This window comes from Eleutherodactylus coqui, chromosome 8 (assembly GCF_035609145.1).
Source record: "Eleutherodactylus coqui strain aEleCoq1 chromosome 8, aEleCoq1.hap1, whole genome shotgun sequence".
NCBI lineage: Eukaryota > Metazoa > Chordata > Amphibia > Anura > Eleutherodactylidae > Eleutherodactylus > Eleutherodactylus coqui.
In genome coordinates, this window is record NC_089844.1 from 142,171,871 (window position 1) to 142,195,235 (window position 23,365).

The 23,365-nt window shown below is 46.7% G+C and overlaps 1 protein-coding gene across 1 annotated transcript in view; it reads left to right on the forward strand.

The window, feature by feature from the left end:
* Positions 1-21,758: 21,758 nt before the first annotated feature.
* LOC136577944 (melanin-concentrating hormone receptor 1-like) overlaps positions 21,759-23,365 on the forward strand; it is a 38,261-nt gene continuing 36,654 nt past the window's right edge. Inside the window, exon 1 of the mRNA XM_066577856.1 lies at positions 21,759-21,843. Coding sequence (XP_066433953.1) covers positions 21,759-21,843 — 85 coding nt within the window. The remainder of the gene's footprint in view (positions 21,844-23,365) is intronic.

The window sequence follows — 23,365 nt, forward strand, 5'->3', positions numbered from 1 at the left end:
GCCAGACGATTACCTCAGGTGCATGCGCAGAAGCCCGGGAGCCCCTGGCAAATTCAAAACCTCCTGGCTCCCGACTTCTGAAGGTAGCCGGGAACCAGGAGGTGTTACTGGGGATCGCGGTGAGTGGTCCCCGGGCCCGCGATCGCCACTATCCATCAGATAGCTGCGATCGCGAAAAAGTTTGAAAAGTAAAAAAAAGGTGCTAGTTTCACCTCCCCTCATGGAGCGGATCCATGAGGGGAGGTAAAAATACTCACCTAAGTCGTCCCCGATGTCCCGATGTCCCGGGTGCCCGAATCCCCGTCTGCGCATGCGCGCCCGATGATTGACATCGGGCGCGTGCACAGAGGGGCTCGAGCCCCGGGAAATTTAAAATCCCTCTGTTCTAGGCTGCCATGTGTAGCCTGGAACAGAGGAATGTCACTGGAGACATGATCACTGTCATCCATTGGATCATGTATAGTAAAAAAAAAGTGTGAAAAAGTTAAAAAAAAAAAAGGTAAAAAAGTTTGAAAAAGTTTTTAAAAAGTTTAAAAAGTGTACGTTTCATCTCCCCTCACGGATCATATCCGTGAGGGAGGATGAAAGTACGCACATAAGGCCCCCAGATTTATCCGCGGACCTTACCCCAGCTTCTGCGCACACGCCCGTCGCCAAAATGGCGGACGCATGCGCAAAAGCTGTGAATTGCCAGGATAATTGAAAATCTCCCTGCTTCTGGCTACAAAACTGAGCCAAGAGCCCGGAGATTTCACGGAGAGCCGCGGTGAGCGGTTCCTGATCACGTGTTCGCCGTTATCCAATGGATAATGGCGATCACGTAAAAGGTTAAAAAAAAATTTGAAGTTTCATCTCCCCTCACCGATGCGATCGATGAGAGGAGATAAACTTTTTACCGGAGGCCTCCGTATTTGAACCCCGATGCAATCCTCATCCGTGAACTTACCCGGATTCTGCACATGCGACCGCCGGCAAAACACTGAACACATGCGCAGGAGTCGGGGAGCACAGGAAACTTAAAATCTCCTTGCTCCCAGCGACCAATGGTCACCGAGAGCCTGGAGCAGTGACGGGTGGCCTCGTTGAGCGGTCCCCGGTCACGTGATAAAAAGGTAGAGATTTACCTTAGGTCGGTCTCACATGACCGGATAGGAATTACGGATTCCGCATGCGTCTGATCCACGGTAATACGCAGATCAATCGGATTGGATTACACAATTCCGCTCACATTAGCGGGTCGGAATTGTGTAATCCACTCGCAGAAAAGAGAACGCAGCAGGTTCTATTTTACCGCGGCTATCCGCAACATAGAGCCCATTGTGCTCCGTGGTCGCGGATATACCCGCAGCCCATACACAACTACGTTGTATACGGGCTGCGGGTACCTGCGTCATCACTAGGCGACGGTGCGGGAAATACAAAAAAAAAAAAGGTGTACTGCGCATGACCGCCTGTGTGAGTAGGCAGTTATGCGCAGTACATTACACGGCCGTACGCAGGGTCACGGCCGGCTCACAGATGGGATCAGCTGCGGGCCTCCGCAAGCGGATTCCACCCACGGCTGTGTGAGCCCGGCGTTATTCAGACCGCTACCTGTGATACGTATTTTACAAGAAGCCCCGGGAACGCTCGCCTTCCTGCAGTTCCAGGAGCAGCTTGTTGAGCGTCTTCTGTGCGAGACCGCCGCACCTCATCAAGCTTACGGAGACTCACAGAGCGCCACTTTTTACACCCCATACCCGGTACTGAGGTTAAGAAATGACCCCCAAAAAGCATGAGAGGAGGGGGGATACCGGTTTTATTGCCCCATGGGCCCATCCCAACCAGCCTCCGTAATTACCCCTGTCTTCGGAAATATCACACAGTTCACATTATTACTTTTATCTAAGATTTGCGAACGCCAAAAAATGAAAATCGTAATTTTTTTCTTACTGCTTTGCTTAGATCTATTCAAAAATTGTAGGGTTAAAATACACAGTACACCTCTAGATAAATTCGTTAAGGGGTCTAGTTTTCAAAATGCGGTCATTTGTGGGGGTTCTCTATGGTTTTGGGCGCTCAAGAACTCTACAAGTGGGCAATGGGGCCTAAAAGGACTTCAAGCAAAATCTATGTTCTGAAAGCCACCGATTACTCCTTTCATTTTGGGCCCCGTTGTGCATGCGGACATAAGATTAGGGCCACAATGGGTATATTTCTGAAAACAGCACAAACAGGGGTATCCATTTTGGGGTGCAAGTCTTCCTTCATATGTGTGCCGTACAATAAAAGCTGTTTTTAAAATGACAGAATTGCCAAAAAAATGAAAATTCTAATTTTTTCCTTTTGCTTTGCTTGAATTTATTCAAAAACTGTGGGGTTAAAATACACAGTACACCCCTAGATAAATTCGTTAAGGAGTCTAGTTTTCAAAATGAGGTCATTTGTGGGGGTTCTCTATGGTTTTGGGCGCTCAAGAACTCTACAAGTGGGCAATGGGGCCTAAAAGGACTTCAAGCAAAATCTATGTTCTGAAAGCCACCGCTTACTCTTTTCATTTTGGGCCCCGTTGTGCATGCGGACATAAGATTAGGGCCACAATGGGTATATTTCTGAAAACAGCACAAACAGGGGTATCCATTTTGGGGTGCAAGTCTTCCTTCATATGTGTGCTGTACAAAAAAAGCTGTTTTTAAAATGACAGAATTGCCAAAAAAACAAAAATTCTAATTTTTTCCTTTTGCTTGGCTTAAATTCATTCAATAACTGTGGGGTCAAAATATGCAGTACACCCCTAGATAAATTCCTTTAGGGGGTCTAGTTTTCAAAATGGGGTCATTTGTGGGGGTTTTCTATGGTTTTGGGCGCTCAAGAACTCTACATGTGTGCTATGGGGTCTAAAAGGACTTCAAGCAAAATTTCTGTTCTGAAAGACACTGACTACTCCTTTCGTTTTGGGCCCCAATGTGGACTCAGATATAATATTAGGGCCACAATGGGTATATTTCTGAACACGGGAGAAACAGGGGTATCCATTTTGGGGTGTAAATCCTCATTTTCATGTAAACTATAGGAAAAAAATATGTCTTTAAAATGATAGATTTGCAAAAATATGAAATTTTACTTTTTCTCCTCTAAATTGAATTAATTCTTGAAAAAAAACTGTGGGGTCAAAATACTCATGACACCCCTCAGTGAATAAACTACGGGGTGTAGTTTTTAAAATGGGGTCATTTGTGGGGGTATCTATTATTCTGACACTCATGAGCCTTTCCAATCTTGGCTTGGTGTAGGAAAACAAAGTGTTCCTCAAAATGCTAAAAAGTAATGTTAAATTTGTACGTCTCCTAAATGGTTAAAAAAAAACCGAAAGTTTTTCCAATGTGCGCCCAAAATAAAGTAAACGGGTGGAAATATAAATCTTAGCAAAAATTTCTATATTATGTTTGCACATATTTAAGATATTGCAGTTGGAAATGTGAAAAAATGACGATTTTTCCAAATTTTCCCAATTTTGGCGCTTTTAATAAATAAACACAAATTCTATCGGTCTAATTTTTCCGCCTAAATGAAGCACAACATGTGGCGAAAAAACAATGTCAGGATCGCTTGGATATGCAAAACCTTTCTGGTGTTTTTCCATGTTAAAGTGATACATGTCAGATTTGCAAAATTTGGCCTGGTCATTAAGGCGCAAACAGGCTTGGTCACTAAGGGGTTAAGATTGCGTTGTTCTATACTGAGAAAATAATGTTGTTCATCATGGAATCACTTCCTACACAGGTGGTGTTGGGTTTGCCATGGCTGAAGTTACACAACCCAGTGGTAGACTCGGAAAAAGGAGATGTGGCGCAGTGGAATCCTTCTTGTAGACAGAACTGCATGTCAGTCAATGTCTCTGCGGTAGAAACCGAGGAGTTACCGGAGTACATCAAGGATTTTGCTGAGTTTTTTCTAAGAAGAAAGCAGATAGGTTACCACCTCATAGATGGGGGGATTGCACTATTGACCTCATTCCAGGTTGCAAGCTACCCAAGAGTTGCATGTATAATGTGTCAGGTCCAGAGAGGCAAGCTCTCAAGGAGTATATCATGGATTGATAGAGAAAGAGGCATGTATGTCCATCCAATTCGCCAGTAGCTGCTGGTTTCTTCTTTGTTAGGAAGAAAGATGGGGGTCTGCGACCATGTCTGGATTTTAGGGAACTCGACAAGATCACTAAGCTCAACCTTTATCCGTTACCACTCATTCCTGATTTGTTTATCCAGTTATTGGGTGCCTGCCGGTTTTCTAAGCTGGACTTGTGGGGGGGGGGGGGCATACAACTTAATACGGGTCAGAGAGGGGAATGAATGGGAGACAATTTTCAATACTCCCGAAGGTCATTTTGAAAATCTTGCGATGCCTTTCGGTTTGACCAATGCCCCCGCAATATTTCAGGCTTTCATAAATGAGGTACTTCAGAAGTTCATCGAACGGTTTGTGTTGGTTTATTTGGACGACACCCTCATTTTTTCCCCTGATTATTATTGTCATATTGTGCATGTTCGACAGGTGTTGTGTTGCAACAGTGCTGAGATCGCTGCCTGATTAAAGTCCGGTGCGGGTTTTAGATTTGGTTCTACTAAAGGTAAGTGCTGTGTTTTATTTAGTTTTGTCCCTTATCAGTTTGGCCAAATAAGGTTACTTAGGTCCTAGGAACAAGTGCAGGCCTGCATCTATCGACGCGATCAGTCTACCGTATCAGGCAGGGCCCTCTCCCTCGTTCATTACGTAGTCAGGGAAAGACTTCCCATATTTGCCAGTTTGTTTTGGCCGCAGCACTGCGAGCATTTATTGTGTTCGGCTGCAAGTGTTTGTCGAGCACGACCTGTGCAGACATAACAGAATTTACTGCCTTACTTACTCAGTGGGATCTTGTGTACCTTTGTTACGATGAATCCCATTGAGGTGTTAACTAGTAAGCTGAAGGCGCTGGCACTGGAGGTTGCTGAAATATAATAGCAGCAACCTATTCTGGAGGCTTCTATTAAAGCACCTAAGATTGATCTTTCGGATTTTTTTTCTAGAAATAGGATAAAATTTGTTTGTTTCAAAGAGCCCTGCAAACTTTATTCCAGGTTATGCCCCCTGTCCTTGGGTGACGAGCTCCAGAGGGTCGGAATCATTATTTCCAGGTTGCAGGGTGCTACTAGGCATGGGCTTTTTCTTTGCTCTCCTCCTCTGAAGCTTTGTACTCGGTTTATTGAGGCTTTGGGTTTGATCTATGATGATCCCGATAGGGTCTCACTAGTAGAGGAGAAGCTCAGAGGCTTGTCTCAGGGAGATTCTACTACTGAAGAGTTCTGCACCGAATTTCGCCGCTGGGTGACAGAGACTAATTGGAACGACCTGGTATTGTGGAGTCAGTTTTATTGCGGCTTAGTGGATAATATTAAGGACCTTTTGGTCCTTAATATTAAGGACCTTTTGGAAAGCATAAGGAGCTTTCCAATACCCCTGCTTCCTGGCCTACGGATGGGGAAGAACCCATGCAACAGGGTTCATCGGGTGGCAATGCCTGTAAGTGGGAGAAGGGTCAAGTCAGAGGGCGGTGTTTCCACTGCAACCAGACTGGACATTTCATGCAAAATTATCCTCGCCGTAACTCTCAGCCGGGAAGACCTGGTAGTCTGGAGGTCTAGAGGGGAGACCCTGCTAGGTCCAATGATTGCTTGGATATCATCCTCCAGGCTGAGATTCTCACTGTGGGTGGTATTGATCCAATCAAGGTCTTCTTGGATTGTGGAGCCAGTGTCAATCTTATTCATCAACAGATGATCAAGCGTTGTGGGTTGGAGGTAAAACCCCTGGATTACCCCATCCCCGTCTCTGGTATTGATGCCTCTCTATTGTCACAGGGTTGTCTGAGGTTTTGTGTCCCAAACCTTTGTCTAAAGATTGGATTATTTCACACTGAAGTTATCACCGTGTATGTGATGGAATCCCTTCCGGCGCAAATAGTCTTGGGTTTGCCATGGTTGCGGTTGTATAATCCCATGGTAGACTGGGAGAAGAAAAACATTCTTAAGTGGAGCCCCTACTGTAGTGATTGCTGTATTTCAGTAGAGGTGTCTTCTGTACAAGCCGAGTTACATGAATATTTGTCTGACTTTGCTGATGTGTTTTCACAAGAAGGGGCAGACAAATTGCTGCCTCACAGAAAAGGGGATTGTTCTACTGAACGCATTCCGGACTGTAAATTTCCCAAAAGTCGCATGTACAGTCTAACCGCGCCTGAGAGACAGTCCGTAAAGGGTTTTATTCAGGACAGTCTAAAGAAAAGACACATTCGTCCCTCAAATTCTCTATTAGCCACTGGGTTTTTCTTTGTTAAGAAGAAGGATGGGGATTTGCGACCCTGTCTGGATTTCAGAGAGCTAAACAAGATCACTAAGCTTAATCCGTACCGACAGCCTCTCATTCCTGATCTGTTTGCCTAGTTGAATGGTGCCAACTGGTTTTCCAAGTTAGATCTACGAGGGGCATATAACTTGATTCGGATCAAGGGGGTGGGACGAATGGAAAATGGCATGTAACACCCCAGAGGGGCATTTTGAGAGTTTGGTGATGCCGTTTGGGTTAAGAAATGCGCCTGCAGTTTTTCATCAATGAAGTCCTGTATGAATTTATTGGCCGCTTTGTCCTTGTATATATTGATAATATTTTAATCTTTTGTCGGATTTTGAGACACACATTGCCCATGTTCGTCAGGTCCTTCATGCTTTACGTGATAACAGTTTGTTCGTGAAAAGGGAAAATGTGTTTTTTATGTTTAGGAGATCGCATTTCTGGGACACATTATTACCCTGAGAGGTTTCAGGATGGACCCAGAGAAGGTCCGGGCAGTACAAGACTGGGTGTTACCTGAGAATGTGAAGGCGTTCCAGATGTTTTTGGGGTTTGCAAATTATTATCGGAGGTTTATCATAGGATTTTCGGTTTTAGTTAAATCATTGACAGATATGACTAGAAAGGGCGGTTTTCCTTCTAAATGGTCTTCAAGGGCATTATAATCCTTTCAGGAGTTGAAGGAATGTTTTGCAACGGCTCCAGTTTTGGTACAGCCAGACTCGTCCAGACCGTTTGTAGTGGAGGTGGATGCCTCGGAAGTTGGGGTAGGTGCAGTGGTATTCCAAGGTACTAATACTTTGCTTTCTTTTTCACGCAAGTCTTCTTCAGCCAAACGCAATTATGACATTGGTAATAGAGAACTGTTGGCGATTACGTGGGTGTTTGAGGACTGGCGACACTTGTTGGAAGGGACGCAGCATAAGATGATGGTTTTTACGGATCACAAAAACGTAATCTTCCTGGAGTTAGCCAAGAGACTTAACAGGCGCGGTGGTCATTGTTTTTTTGCGTGCTTCGACTTTCTTGTTACTTATCGTCCAGGCAGTAAAAACATTAAAGCTGATGCTCTTTCTAGGAGTTTCGTTCCCGTAGTTTCAGTTGAACCTCCCGCACCCATCCTCTCGGAGGGGGCAGTGGTATCCGCGGCTTCTCTGGAGGTGGAGGAGCAGGTCTGTAATATGCAGAACTTGACTCCAGCAGGTTTGCCATTGGGGAAGCTGCTTGTCCCAATCCATTTAAGGGTTGCAAATATTGTCTAAAGTACACAATTCTGTATTGGCTGGGCATCCAGATATCAATAATACCCGGAGGTTACTCACGTGGAGGTTTTGGTGGCCATCTTTGTGACATAATGTGTTTTGTCTCCACCTGTGAGGATTGTGCCAAGACTAAGTCGACTCGTAATTCTCCTGCTGGGAGGTTGATTCCTTTGCCGATACCTAGGAAACCTTGGACTGACTTGTCGATGGATTTCATCTGGGTAGTGGTAGACCGGTTTAACAAGATGTGCCATTTTGTAGTGCTTCCCGATCTTCCCAATGCCAGAACTTTGTCCAAATTATTCATCACTCATATTGTGAGATTACATGGGTTACTAGCTAATATTGTCTCTGATCGGGGGGTCCAATTTGTGTCAAAATTCTGGAGTTTTGTTTGCTCCCGCTTGGGTATTGAGCTCTCGTTTTCTTCAGGCTATCATCCTCAGACTAATGGACAAATGGAAAGATGTAACCAAAATCTGGAACAATATCTAAGGAGTTATGTCTCAGGGAGACAGGAGGATTGGTCAGAGTTCTTGCCTTTAGCTGAATTTGCGCTAAACAATAGACCGCTTGATTCTACGGGGAAGGACGTTGGCCTTCATCTATAATTATGATTTCCATCCATGTTTTGGTGCTTTTTCCAAAGAAGTATTGGAGGTGCCTAAGGAGAATGAGTTCCCCTCTCACATTGAGAAGGTGTGGAAAGCGATTCAAAAGAATCTTCGGAAGACAGCTAAAAATTTTAAGCAGGTGGCAGATAACAGACGTTCGGAGGGGACTAACTTCTTGGTGGGGGACTTGGTTTGGTTGTCTACTAGGAACATAAAAATAAAACAACCGGCATTCAAGTTAGGTCCATGATTTAACGGTCCGTTTAAAATTTTGGAAAAAATTAAAACGGTGTCTTTTTGTTTAGAGATTCTTAGTTCAATGAGAATTAATAGTGTATTTCATAAATCTTTGTAAAAGTTTGTGGACTCTGGCAATGGCTCATCGCTGCTGGCCCCGATTGCGGTGGATAGAGGAGTTCATTTTGAGGTAGATCGCATAGTGGATTTTCGCCTTGTTAGGAGATCTCTTCAGTATTTGGTGCATTGGCGCGGCTACGACCCTGAGGAGAGGAACGTGGGTGCCGGCAGCGGACGTCCATGCGAATCGATTAGTGAAAATTTTCACAGGCTGAATCCTAAGCGACCTGGTCCTAAGGGTCCTGGGGCCCCTTCTAGAAGGGTAGGTACTGGTGCATCAATGCTGAGATCGCTGCCGGGTGAATGGAGATCGGTGCAGGTTTTAGTTTTGTTTCTTAACCTTCTAGCTCAGTAGGTATGACGTAATGAAGTCACATCTGTGGGTAATTAGCTGGGTATTTACCTGGCCTGATACTGAGCTAAAATGCTGTGTATTCTCATTTGTTCACTGTCTGAGCTGGCAGTGAGTGGCTCTCCATGCGTGTCTGCGTGTGAATCACTGCTCCTTACTTCGGATCGCTCAGTGTTCTACGGCTTATTCTACTAAAGCTAAGTGCTGTATTTTATTTAGTTTTGTCCCTTATCAGTTTGGCCAAGTGGGGTTACTTAGGCCCCAGGAACGAGTGCAGGCCCTCTCCTATCAACGCGATCAGTCTATCGTGTCAGGCAGGGCCCTCTCCCTCGTTCGTTACGTAGTCAGGGAAAGACTTCCCATTTATGATTTGTCAGTTTGTTTTGGCCACTGCACTGTGAGCATTTATTGTGTTCGTCTTCAAGTGCTTATCGAGCATGTCCTGTGCAGACGTAACATGTTGCAAGCTCTCGGTGAAAACAACCTATTTGCCAAGAGATTTCTTTTCTAGGGCATATTATAACCCCAGAGTGATTTAAGATGGACCAAGGGAAGCTCCGAGCTGTTCTGGACTGGGCTCAACCTAAGAATTTGAAGGCACTTCAAAGATTCTTGGGGTTTACGAATTACTATCGTAAGTGTATACGCGGGTTTTCAGAGACGGTCAAACCTTTGACCGATATGACGAAAAAAGGGTCTTTTACTTCGGAATGGTCACCAAAAGCAATTCATGCATTTGAGACTTTGAAGAAGTATTTTGCATCTGCCTCCATTCTTGTATAGCCAGACTCGTCCGAGCCTTTTGTTGTTGAGGTGGATGCTTCAGAGGTCAGGGTGGGGGCTGTTCTGTTTCAAAGCGCTGGTGAATTAAAGAATCTTTGTCCTGGTGCATTTTTCTCACAAAGGTTTACCTCTACTGAACAGACTATGACGTTGGGGACAGAGAGCTGTTAGCCATTAAGTGGGCTTTTGAGGAATGGTGACATCTTCTGGAAGGAGCTCAACATAAGGTGACAGTTATCACTGATCACAAAAATCTGATTTATTTGGAATCAGCGAAAAGATTTAATCCTAGACAGGCTCGATGGTCGCTGTTTTTCGCTCTGTTTGATTTTGTGGTCACATACCGACCTGTCAGTCATAATATCAGGGCGGATGCTCTCTCCAGGAGTCTCTAATGAACCCCCTGCACCCATTCTGTCAGAGCAGATGGTGGTGTCTGCGGCGTCCCTGGGTCTTGAGGAGCAGATCCATAAGACACAAGATTTAGCACCTGCTGGCTTGCCTAAAGTCAAACCTTTTGTTCTGCTACATTTGAGGTTTCAGGTACTTTCGGAAATGCATAGCTCTGTTCTGGCCATCCTGGCATCAATAATACTTGAAAGTTAATAAGTCGAGCTTTTCATGGGTGACTTTTTAGATGTCATGTTTTTTGTATAGTGTCTGTATACGAGGTCTGTGCTATAGTCAAATCACCTCTGCATCTCCCTGCCGGGAAGTTGTTGCCTCTGCCGGTACCGGAGAGACCCAGGACTGATCTGTCCATGGATTTTATCATGGACTTGCCTTCCTCCGAGGGAAACACAGTTATCTGGCTGGTGGTTGATCGTTTCTGCAAGATGTGTCATTTCGTCGCTCTGCCAGGCCTAACTAACGCTAAGAAATTGGCTAAGCTGTTCATAGTTCATGTTATCAGGTTACACAGGGTACCATCTAACATTGTCTCTGATCGAGCAATGCAGTTTGTATCTGGGTTCTGGCATTTTGTGTGTAGACAGTTAGGCATACAACTGTCTTTTTTGTCCGCTTACCATCCAAATCACTAAAAATCACTTGACCCGGGTATAACGGTGTCGTATGCTGCTATGACCTACCCCTTTAAATCCCCCTCCCCACCTACCATTACCCGTACAGACCACCGACACCATCTGTTGGATAAAATTTGGCCACAGCAGCCAATTTATTAAAACAAACAACATTAACATACAATTTTAAACGCATTTCCTTTCAAATATATCATACACCATTATAACCTCCTAACCATTATAAACATTCCCTAATGGAAAACCTGCGAAGAGGACCTTGGAGCCCCTCCTACCTCTAAAAATATCCTGTCGCCTCAAACCAACAAAGGAAATAGCTGTCCCGGTCACCCGCCGCAACTTGGCTGACTCAGGCGACGCTATTTCCAAAACCTTCTCCCTCCCGCCGCCGGTGGCAGACTCGGGAGCCCAAGCAAACTCCCCATTAACCTCCGGCCGCCGTTTCTTCCCGACCCCGAGGCCGGCTAGCCACCCCTGGCTAGCCTCTCTCACCGACTATCAGGGCTCCGCTCTGTAACCCAGGAGGCGACAGGCCACGATTGACCAAACACAAAAAAGGGGGGAAGGGGCTATGTAGCCCCTGCCTTCCCCCACTAACCGTCTACACGGGCTCCAAGGGCCCCTCCCCCTCCCCTGCCACAGCAAGCGAGGCTCGACCACCTTGAGCCTGCGCCGCCCCCCACACCAATAGCGCCCGCTCAATGCCCTCCTGTAATCCTTCCGTCCATAGGTCAATGCCGATGTCATTTAAGTGGACGCCGTCTGACCTCCAGTAATTGCCGACCCCTTTCTCCAGGTCTATATGCCGCGCTGCTATCCCCCCTTTGCTGCCCAGGAACCGCGACACTTCCCTGTTGAGCTTCACTCTTGCTCTGTTCAGGCCCTTCTCCGACTGCGCCCCCCTCCAAACTTTCCTAGGCACGATTTCGGACCACACCACGACCGTTCCCGGGTATGACCCTTGCAGTCTAAGACAGTCATACCTTATGTCCCTTGATAGGTCCCTAAACCTCCTTTTTCCCAAATCGTTTCCTCCCGCGTGTATGACCAAAACCTCCGGCGCCCTATCCCACCTAACCCTCCTTTCAACTTCCTCCAATACGCTGCCCCAAGTCATCCCTCTAATCCCCATCCATCTAACTACCGCCTCACTCTTTTGAAACCGTAGTTGCCTCCCATTCGGCCGTACCCCCGCTCTCTCTGCTCCCCAAAAAACATAGGAGTCTCCCAAGATCCAAACTAATGCTGGACGACCATCTGTAAAATAAACAGCAACAACTATATTAGCAAACCGCCATTATGACCCCCCCCCCCCCCCACCCTCCAGACGACCCCGCCTTGAAATTAAAGCAGGTGGGGTCGCACATATGATTTAAAACGCCCTGACTCCCACCGACCTATCCTCTTCACTGCCTCCTCCCCCATACCTCTTACTGACGCTTCCGTCGCCGCCCCCACCCGAAATGAGTGAGACCCGAACTGTGTATTATTAAAACCCGCCACCTCTAAGGCCTTCTTGAACACCGCTATAAACTGAAAACGCGATAGAAACTGCCCGTTCTCGTGCCGCAAAAATGGGCCCGTGCGAAAATTTAACCCTTTGCTATACTGCTCCCAGGCACTCAGAGGGCACATACTGGCCCCCGGCACCTCACCCAACCGGATCACCTGCCCGCATCCTTGCTGATCCGTCTTGGACTGACGGATAAGCAAGTCCAACCTCCCGTCTACCAACCGTACATCCTCCGCCTGCAGGCCGCCCCCCACGGTCTTGCTAGGTGACACCAATTCGCTTACCCGTAGGGCCCCGAAAAATGCAAATGAAAAAGCCGCCCTAAACAACCGCCGCTCGAACTCCTTTCCGCAAATAACGTCAACCGCCTCCCCTAATTTCTCCAAAACATCAAACGATACCGGTCGCCTAGTGTCCTGTCTCCCCTTCCCTCTCCTCAGAGCCTTCAGCGCCTGTTTTACCAAAAAATTTTTTGTCGCGTCCTCCACCCCCCATATTTTAAACCCAAAAGCCACCCCTGCTATAAACTGGTTCACTTTTGCCACTGACCGACCCAAATCTGCACTCTCTCCCAACCAACTCAACAGTAAGCCCACTCTATCCTCCTCTGAACGCTCCCCCCCACGCTGCCTCAACCATTCTTCCCACTCGCTCCACGCTGCGCAATATGCCGCCCTAGTCCGCCGAGCCAGTGACCGTTCTATCAGGCCCCCCACTGCTCGCTTACCACGTTCCAGATTCGAGACGGGCACTTCCTCCCCTCCTTCTCCGCACCCGGCGCCAGTGTCCGGAACCGCTCCCACTGAAAGCGAGAGAGAGCATCCGCAATTGAATTCTCGACACCTGGAACGTGTACCGCTACTACCCACATGTTTAATGACAAGGCCTCTAGCACCAACTGACGCAGCAGGTTAACCACTGGGGGGGATGACGCCGAGAGGTTGTTAATTACCTGCACCACTCCCATATTGTCACAGTGGAATCTCACTTTTCTATCCCGGAAGTGGTTACCCCACAGCGTGATAGCCACTACTATTGGAAATAATTCCAATAGTACTAAGTTCCGAACTAATCCTTCCTGCTTCCACTGCTCTGGCCATTCCCCCGCACACCATCTACCTTGAAAATAGGCCCCAAAGCCTGCGCTCCCTGCTGCATCTGTATAGAGCTCCCAGTCCACGTTGCTACTGACCTCCCCCATAATTACCGACCTGCCATTGTACTTCTCCAAAAAGGCGGACCAGACTGCCAGGTCCGCCTTGTGACTAACTCCCAAACGGATAAAGTGATGGGGGGCCCGAATCCCTGCTGTTGCCGCCGCCAACCGTCTACTGAAAACCCGGCCCATGGGCATGATCCTGCAGGCAAAATTCAGCTTGCCCAGCAGTGACTGCAGCCCTTTGAGCGTGATTTTCTTCACCACCCGCGCCGCACCTAATTCCTCCTGCAAGTTTCTTAATTTTTCTTCTGGTAATCGGCACTCCATTGCCTCCGAGTCAATGGTGATGCCCAAAAAACTTCAACAAGTTGTGGGCCCCTCCGTCTTTTCCGGTGCCAGAGGCACCCCGAACCGTTTGGCCACCCATTGCAAGGTTCCCAGTAAGTTCGCACAAATTGGCGAACCCCCGGGCCCTACGCACAGAAAATCATCCAGGTAATGAATGACCGACTGCACTGCCGCCGTGTCCTTCACCACCCACTCTAAAAACGAACTAAACGCTTCGAAGTATGCACATGAGATTGAACATCCCATGGGCAAACAACGATCCGCAAAATAACTCCCTGCCCAAAAACACCCCAACAACCTCACACTTTCCTGTGTTACTGGCAGCAAGCGAAAGGCTGACTCTATGTCAGCCTTTGCCATCAATGCCCCCCTTCCATATTTCCGAACCCAATGAAGCGCCGCATGAAACGATGTATACACCACCGAGCATAGCTCGGGGTCTATTCCGTCGTTTACAGACGCCCCCTTTGGGTACGATAAGTGGTGAATAAGCCGAAATTTATTCGGCTCCTTCTTCGGTACCACTCCCAAAGGTGACACCACAAACTCTTGCACGGGTGGCTCTTCAAACGGCCCTGCCATGCGCCCTAAGCTAACCTCTTTCATTAGCTTCTCCGTCACCACTTCCGGATATTCTATCGCCGAACGTAAATTTTTTAACGAAAAGGGGACCCCATGAACCGGAGGCGGGATGCGAAAACCATCCCTAAAACCCGTAAACAGTAACTCTGCCTTCTCTCTATCCGGGTACCTACTTAGGTACGGTACTATCTCTTCCAGAATCACTGGGGTCATCCCTTTTTGTAAAACCACCTGGACCTTTACCCTTTCCCTTCTTGAAACATCTGGCAGCCCCGTGAGACCCCGTGCCGCAGTGAGAGCAGGCATGACGGAACTTGCATGTTGCTCCGAATTTGCACTGACCCTCGTTGTACTGCCAGCAGTACCCGGTCCTACTCCCCCCTGCTGAACCACCCTGTCCCCCGGCTGAACTAGAGGCCGAGCCGAAGGACCCGGCACTGCCCTGAAAGGGCTGACCGAACCGCGCGGGGGCCATTACTCTCAACCACAACCCTCTATCTTTGTGATCCCATCTGATAGATGGGCGCACTGCCTTACGTTGCCTGAACTGCTCATCATAGCGCAGCCAGGTCTGTCCCCCATACACTCGATAGGCCTCACCAATGGAGTCCATGTAACAGAAAAGGCCGGAGCAATTGTCCGGCGCTTTTTCTCCGATTACGCTCGCTAGAATGGCAAACGCCTGCAGCCAGTTCGCGAACGTCTGGGGTATAAGGCGCCACCTACGCTTCTCCTCCTCCTCTTTTTTAAACTCAGTCCGCTTTCCCTTGTCTAAATTTAATTTTTCCAAGGGTAGGAGGGAGAATATCTCGACATATTCGTCCCTCCAAATCTTTTCCCTCACCTCTTTTTTCAGGTGGGCCCCCAACGGGCCCTCAAAGCAGACGTAGACCTCGCCTTTTGCCTTATCGTCTAGCCGCACCCCCTCCCCGTCCTTCTCTGTCTGGACCGCTACCGCCACCCCGGCCGTCCCCCCTGACTCCAACGTACCTGCTGCACCCCCCACTTGAGAGATTTCCCCAGTGGATTGTGCCCCCGTCTGTAACCCGCCCGTGGACATCTGTCCTACCAGCGGGGCAGATTGTATCACCCCAACCGCCTGTCCTACCCCAGTCCCACCAGCCAACGGTCCTCCCGGTCCGTTCCTCATGCTGGACGACGCACTGCATGGCGAGCTCCATGCTGTGACAGGCGACGGAGCGTAACCTACCCCCTGCCTCCTCAACAATTCTAATACAACCCCCAGCAATGCGCCTGCTTCGCCGCCTACCCCTAGCGCGCTAGTTAACACAGCGCTACCCCCCGCAAATACCCCACTACTAGACCCCGCATGCGCCACGCGGCTAACATTGCTGGACACACCAGACATAGAGCATGACTCACCTGGCTGCGTAGGGGCTATGGACCCACCAGCCGCCGACCAGTCTTGTCGCTGTTCCTCCTGGACTCCGCTAACGCCGGGCTGTGACCGCTCCGCTGGGACCGCAACCGCCGCTGATCTTCTTGGTGCCGAAGAAACATAGGCCACCTCTGTCGCCGTCGCACGCCTTCCGGATGACTCCGCCGCCGGACCCCGAGAAACCGCGGGCCGCCCGTCACTGGAACTGTTGCAGGTCTGCTCCCCCTCCGATGCACCTCCGGGTGAGCAGCCCCCGACCCATTCCAGGCTCTTTGCTTTCTGTGCAGCGCTTGGCCCCGCCCCCCTCTCAGCACGGGACCTCGCGCTGCCCGCCGCACCTCGTCTTTTGGCGGGAGTCCTCCCCGCCCTGCTCCCCCTGCCTGTTGGTGTTGCCGGGGGGAGCCTACTACGGGGGGGAGGGGGCCGGAGAGGCACTCCGCAGCCTCTGCCTGCGTGAGGGAGCGTGCTCGGGGCTCAGTCTCTCGGGCGCACGCGCCCTCCGCGGCCGCTCTTTTGCCAGCCCCGCTGATGCTGCCGCCGCCGGCCCCGCACCTGTCCTCCGACTCCGGTCCGTGGTCCGGACCTCTGCAGCCGCCTCTGCACCTCCCGCCGCCTCCGCTCGAGCTCCCGCTGCTCCTGCTTCTGCCGCCGCTGCCGTGGATACCGCCGCTGCTCCCAGGGCTTCACCGGAGAGCTGGACAAGCCAGTCCAGCCCCCTTTCTTCTGCCTCCGCCCGGATCTTCTCGAGGATCGCCTCCATCTTCTCCCGGTAAGTGGCTGGTCTTCGGGCTCTTCTTTCTCTTTCCTTTTCTTTGGGACTGCCCCGCTGCTTCTTTTCTGGCACCTCGGGTCTCCGGTCTTCAGTCTTCTTGCCTCGCTGCCATCTGCCGCGCTCTTCAGCTCCGCTGGGCACCTTAGGTCTGCTGGGCTCTTTGGGACTGCTGGGGTCTTCGGTCCACTGGGGTCTTCGGTCCGCTGGGGTCTTCGGTCCGCTGGGGTCTTCGGTCGCTGGGGTCTGGGTCTGCTGGGCTCTTCTAACTTCAGCTTCTTTCTTCCTCTTCTTCTGGACGCTGTAATGGCCTTTCCCTGCTCTAACCCCTCTATTTAACCCCTTCTTCCTAAGCTCCGCCCCCTACCAGCATCCTCTACTCTAATTAACCCCCCTCCTCCCCGTTAACCCTATCATGCTGCCTTCCTCCTACCACCCTGCGGGTTTCCGGCTCCGGCAGACCTGATGTGTTCCATAAGTCGTTACTTAAGAAGGCGGTGAATCATGGACTTAAGTTGTCACTTCCTCCACCAGTGTTGGCTGACGGGAATCTGCAGTTCGAGGCCGGCTGATAGGTAAAGAAAAAAAAGCAATGCTCACCTATCAGCCAGCGTCTGTGTCCCCGGCGCGATGCTCTCCCCAAACGTGCGGCCAGCTGCTGCATTCTTCTCCCCGCTGTCTTCTCAATGACTTGCTTTAAAATCCCCGCTGTCAGCACTGTGATTGGATCGAGCACTGGCCAATCACAGCTGGCGCTCGATAAACCAATCACAGTCATTGATGTCATTCTGAATGGCTGTGATTGGTTTATCGAGCAACGGCTGTAATTGGCTGACGCTTGATCCAATCACAGCGCTGACAGCGGGGATTTTAAAAGCAAGCCAGGGAGAAGACAGCGGGGAGAAGAATGCAGCAGCTGGCTGCACCACCGGGGGAAGCATCGTGCCGAGAACACAGACGCTGGCTGATAGGCGACTATTGAGTTTGGTTTTTTTTTACCTCACTCGAGTATAAGCCGAGGGGGCTTTTTCAGCACATTTTTTTGTGCTGAAGAACTCGGCTTATACTTGAGTATATACGATAACTACAATAATGCTGCCCCCTATGTACAAGAATATAACTACTATAATACTGCCCCCCTATGTACAAGAATATAACTACTATAATACTACCCCCTAAGTACAAGAATATAAGTCCTATAATACTGCCCTTATGTACAAGAATATAACTACTATAATACTGCCCCCTATGTACAAGAATATAACTGCTATAATACTGCCCCCTATGTACAAGAATATAACTACTATAATACTGCCCCCCTATGTACAAGAATATAACTACTATAATACTACCCCCTAAGTACAAGAATATAAGTCCTATAATACTGCCCTTATGTACAAGAATATAACTACTATAATACTGCCCCCTATGTACAAGAATATAACTACTATAATACTGCCCCCTATGTACACGAATATAACTACTATAATACTGCCCTTATGTACAAGAATATAACTACTATAATACTGCCCCCTATGTACAAGAATATAACTACTATAATACTGCCCCCTATGTACAAGAATATAATTACTATAATACTGCCCCCTATGTACAAGAATATAACTACTATAATACAGCCTCCTATGTACAAGAATATAACTACTATAATACTGCCTCCTATGTACAAGAATATAACTACTAGAATACTGCTCCTCTGTACAAGAATATAACTACTATAATACTGCCTCCTATGTGCAAGAATACAACTACTATAATACTGCCTCCTATGTACAAGAATATAACTACTAGAATACTGCTCCTCTGTACAAGAATATAACTACTATAATACTGCCTCCTATGTGCAAGAATACAACTACTATAATACTGCCCCCTATGTACAAGAATATAACTACTATAGTACTGCCCCCTATGTACAAGAATATAACTACTATAATACTGCCCCCTATGTACAAGTATATAGCTACTCTAATACTGCCCACTATGTACAAGAATATAACTACTATAATACTGCTCCTATGTACAAGAATATAACTACTATAATACTGCCCCCTATGTACAAGTATATAGCTACTCTAATACTGCCCACTATGTACAAGAATATAACTACTATAATACTGCTCCTATGTACAAGAATATAACTACTATAATACTGCTCCTATGTACAAGAATATAACTACTATAATACTGCTCCCTATGTACAAGAATATAACTACTATAATACTGCCCCCTATGTACAAGAATATAACTACTTTAATACTGCTCCTATGTACAAGAATATAACTACTATAATACTGCCCCTATGTACAAGAATATAACTACTATAATACTGCCCCCTTTGTACAAGAATATAACTACTATAATACTGCCTCCTATGTACAAGAATATAACTACTATAATACTGCCCCTATGTACAAGAATATAACTACTATAATACTGCTCCCTATGTACAAGAATATAACTACTATAATACTGCCCCCTATGTACAAGAATATAACTACTATAATACTGCCCCCCATGTACAAGAATATAACTACTATAATACTGCCCCCATGTACAAGAATGTAACTACTACTAGCTAATTTAAAGAAAGGGTAAAGCGTCCCAGCTGGTCTGTAACTTCATTAAGCAGTACTATGCAGTAGACCGTTCTTTTATTTCACCCCTAATGATTCATGAATATTACTGAATGACGGTATATACAGTGTCATTGTATTCTGCAGGGTAATCCATATACATCCATTCTCTGCTGCATCAAGTTTAGTCGTCATCTGGCATGCTAGCATGGAGAATGCGTGTGTTGATGCTTTGCTTTTTGTCTGTTGGTGGCTGGAGGGCTCTTTGCCCCCATTGGCTGCCTGCATTTCATGCTGCCCAGAATCACACGAAACCCAGATTGTAGCTCAGTAGTGCGGTGATTGGAGAGACTGCAAGATTCATTCACACAGACAGAGAGGAGGACCACAGGCGGCAGCATCCTCACAAGGTATTTACTCCTAGTTTTTGCTGGCGGAGGGAGGGGGTATTATTTGGATTCATTGGGGGTACTCAGTAGTTTGGGTATATCAGTTCTGCTCTCAGCAAATGCTGGAATCTGCCGTCAGGGATTTCTGATGAACATTTTCAACCTATGCAGAAATGTAGCAGAGCTGAATTTATCATTGAAGTCTTTACAATGCATCATAACTCTAGTTGTTTACCTGCAGTCCTATGTAAAGACACCGAGAAGACACTGCAATGTCACAATGACTTGTACCAAACAATAAACTCAGCTCTGCTACACAGAGCCTGGAAGTTACAAAGTATATACAACCCAGGTCCATATACTACACCGACATGAAGTTACTGGATGAGAGTTCTTCAGGCAATAGGGATATAATGGTCTCGGAAAGTGTTACCCAACCTTTTATGGCTTGCAGCATGCCTAGTCAAAAAAAATTCTCATATCACCCATGCAAATATCTTTGTTTCTCTCTACTACCCATGGTACCCAAATGAGCTTGGTGTGTTGTTGTGCCATGGTTAGGAATCAGTGGTGTAGTAGAACGTCACCTGCTGCAGCTGGATGTCTGTTAATCGCCGTTCTTCCCTGTTATAGTCAATGAGGTTCTAGAAGGTGAGATATTGGGAGCTGTTTGCTTGGGTCTTCCCACTTCAGAGCTGATGGTCACAGATGGTCAATCAGGATTTTCAGACCTGAATGGGTTAAGAATAGAATTTTATTTTAGGACATCACTGGTGACACCTAGCACCCCTGAGGATGCAGCAGGGAGGCTTGCATCTCATGTAAATAGACCCTTCCTTCCAGATGTGCCGCTATTGAAGTCGTAGTTAGCGTTCAGAATTTGCATATCCAACACATCATAAGGAAGATGATGAATTCAGTGGCTCAGATCTATAATATAATGAATGATGAAGCTATCACAAAGCCCTTTAAATCACTAGGGGAGACTAAAACTTTCTTAAAGGTCATGTCCACATAAAAATTTTATGGAAGAATCGCATCGTCCACATGATGGCTGAAAACGTCGGAAATGGTTTTTGTGATATTTTCTGCTGATTTTGCTTAGAAAAGCACAGTACTGTGGGAAGTGGTATTCTCAGTACAGTGGTCACAGCTCCTCCCACCTCTCTAGATTAGCTCTGCTAGGATTACTGTGAAGCAGGCAATGTTATGAAGTTGCAACAATGTTGCAGCTCTCTGTGCATCAGTTAACCCCTTACCTCTGCAGTTCTATCTCCTCTATTATATGTGACAATTGTATACATTGTAATGTTGAGCGAAACAGTAGAATCCTGTTACTGGGCAAAGTTTGCTAAGAGTTTGATTCAGCATGAACCTGAACCTCATGCGGTCCGTCTCGGCCAAACCCACTAAAGTGGTTGCTTCTTCTTTTATCTCTTACTTTTCCCTCTTCTCCCTCTTCCTTCTTCCTCTACCTTTTCCCTCTTCCTCCTCTTTCTTTTTCCTCTCCTCCTTCTTCTTCCTGTTCCTCTTCTTTTCCCTCTTAATCTTCTTTTTCTTCCTCTCCCTTTTCTCCTTCTTCTAGGTTATATATGTTTAATCCATAGATCCTTCAGCAGTGCTTATAGAGAATTACTATATCTTTGAGATCAGATCGGTTTTCTTAAAGACCTACCCACTGTAATATATTCTTATTTGGTTCAGGGAAGTAGTCCGGATTTTTTCCACATAATGCTCCCTTTTTTTTCAAAACCTATGCATGATATGCTATACAATGTGTAGTACTGCTATAAAACCAGTAGATGTCACTGCTGCTATTTGATAGTAGAGAAGCTGCAGTATAAGCATCCTACAGACCATAGTAATTATCAGACGTTGTATACAGACTGGGACGGAGCGTAGACCACAAAATGCTTTGACATCAGAATATAATGTCTTCAAAAATAATATCCAATAACGCAAATAAAACCGATAATAAAAGTGATGTTGCCCTTTAAAAATTTTTTTTTTTTCAAATCAACCCAAATATGGAAATAGCTTATAAGAAATATAATAACAGCCCCACAGAGCTGGCGATCAAAGAATGAGGGGGGGGGGGGGGGGGGCTCATCTTACACCAGAATGGGGCCCCATATTGATTTTGTTTTGGAGCCCTACTACCTACATGTATGTTTTCTTACCTGTCATTGCCTAAGATTTGGGCTTATATTTTATAGGGCTCCAGAAAGATGGCTGAACTGGAAAATACCGTCTACTTGGGTCTTTTCATCTATAATGACTCCAATCTCACTAGCACTGGAACGCCATCTGCAGGTAATTCATGGTAATTAAAGTCTTGTCTTTATTTTGGTAAATTGCGTAATTAAAGGGGTCTTCTCTTACATAATGCTGAGACCCCCAGTGCTCCTGAGGAGAGAGCTTAAAGAGGTTTTGTCTTAAACTTCTGGCATCACGAAGCCAGGATATGAGCGTGATGTCAGGAGTTTGGACAGTCACGCTCTGTCTGGCCTCTAATTGTCCACAGTGGTCACTTGACTACCATTGGACATCTACGCCATGGCTATAGGAACTGCTCAGCAGTGTCCTGGAGTACTGAAGACAGATGAGTATGCTCTCTTTTTTGGTTTTATCCCATGCCCAGTTTTTACTTGTTTCCGCATAGTAACACAACCCCTTTAAGTCTCCAATCTTAGTGATACAGAGCTGCATATCTCCTGCCTCCCTTAACAGTCATAGAGTTACATGATACAATTCTTTTTACCTGCAGTCACCACTAGAGGGAGCTCACTGCATACAGGTATGCAGCTCTATATAATCCGTCTTCGGTGAGCTCTCCCTAGTGGCGGCTGCAGGTAGTTAGAATTGTATTATATAACTATATTCATGCAGAGGATTTGGGACTTTATATAAAAAACTGAGTGATGTAAGATATTGTTTTTTGTGAAAAAAGTTGTGGTTTTTATTGTTACCAGTTTGAGGTACATGTGACTTGTTCTTTATATTTTTTGGGAGGTAAATAAGAGAAAAATAGGAATTCTGACATTACTTTTTTTTTTTAAATCTTGTCGTTCACCATATGAGATAAATAACAGAATATTTTCACTGTCTGGGTCGTTACGAACGTCATAATACCTAACGTGTTTTTTTTCCCCTTGTATTTTACCCATGTAAAATGGGTTTTCGTGGGAAAAAATAGATTTTTTTTTTTTAACTGGATTTTTTTTTCAATTAAACTTTATTGAACTTTTTTGACAGTATTTTTTAGTCCATTGAGGGGACTTGAAGATACGATTGTTCGATCGCTAGTATAATACACTGTATTACTTATGTACTGCATTCTACCAAGCCTATGACAGCAGCCAATTAGACTCTGCAGGAGGTGGGGCCTTATAGGCTGAGTTACATAGCAGATATGGAGGCCTTTGTCAGGTTTCTGGCTCCAATTGGTACCTTGAGATTGCACAGCGGGGTGCTGATGTCTGACAGAAAGACCCCCTCTCCCTACCATCTGCTTACATGCTGCAATTACTATAGATCGTGGCATGTAAGGAGTTCATGTGCCAGGATCTAAGGTGTCTCCATTCCTAGCAGTTAGAGCAGGAGCCTGGCTGTTAGTAGTCAGTTAAGTCACTGCATTAGAAAGATGTATGTGCGGGTTTAGGGCTCATTCACATGAGAGAATTTGCGCAGCTAACTTACATGCGCAAAAAAATGCAACTATTAAAACCAATGATTTCCTACGGAAACATTCAGGCGTAGAAATTTTAGTTGTGCAGAGAAAAAAAAGGCACCTAAAAAGATAGGACAGCAGCGACTGAAATTCAGCAACTGAAAT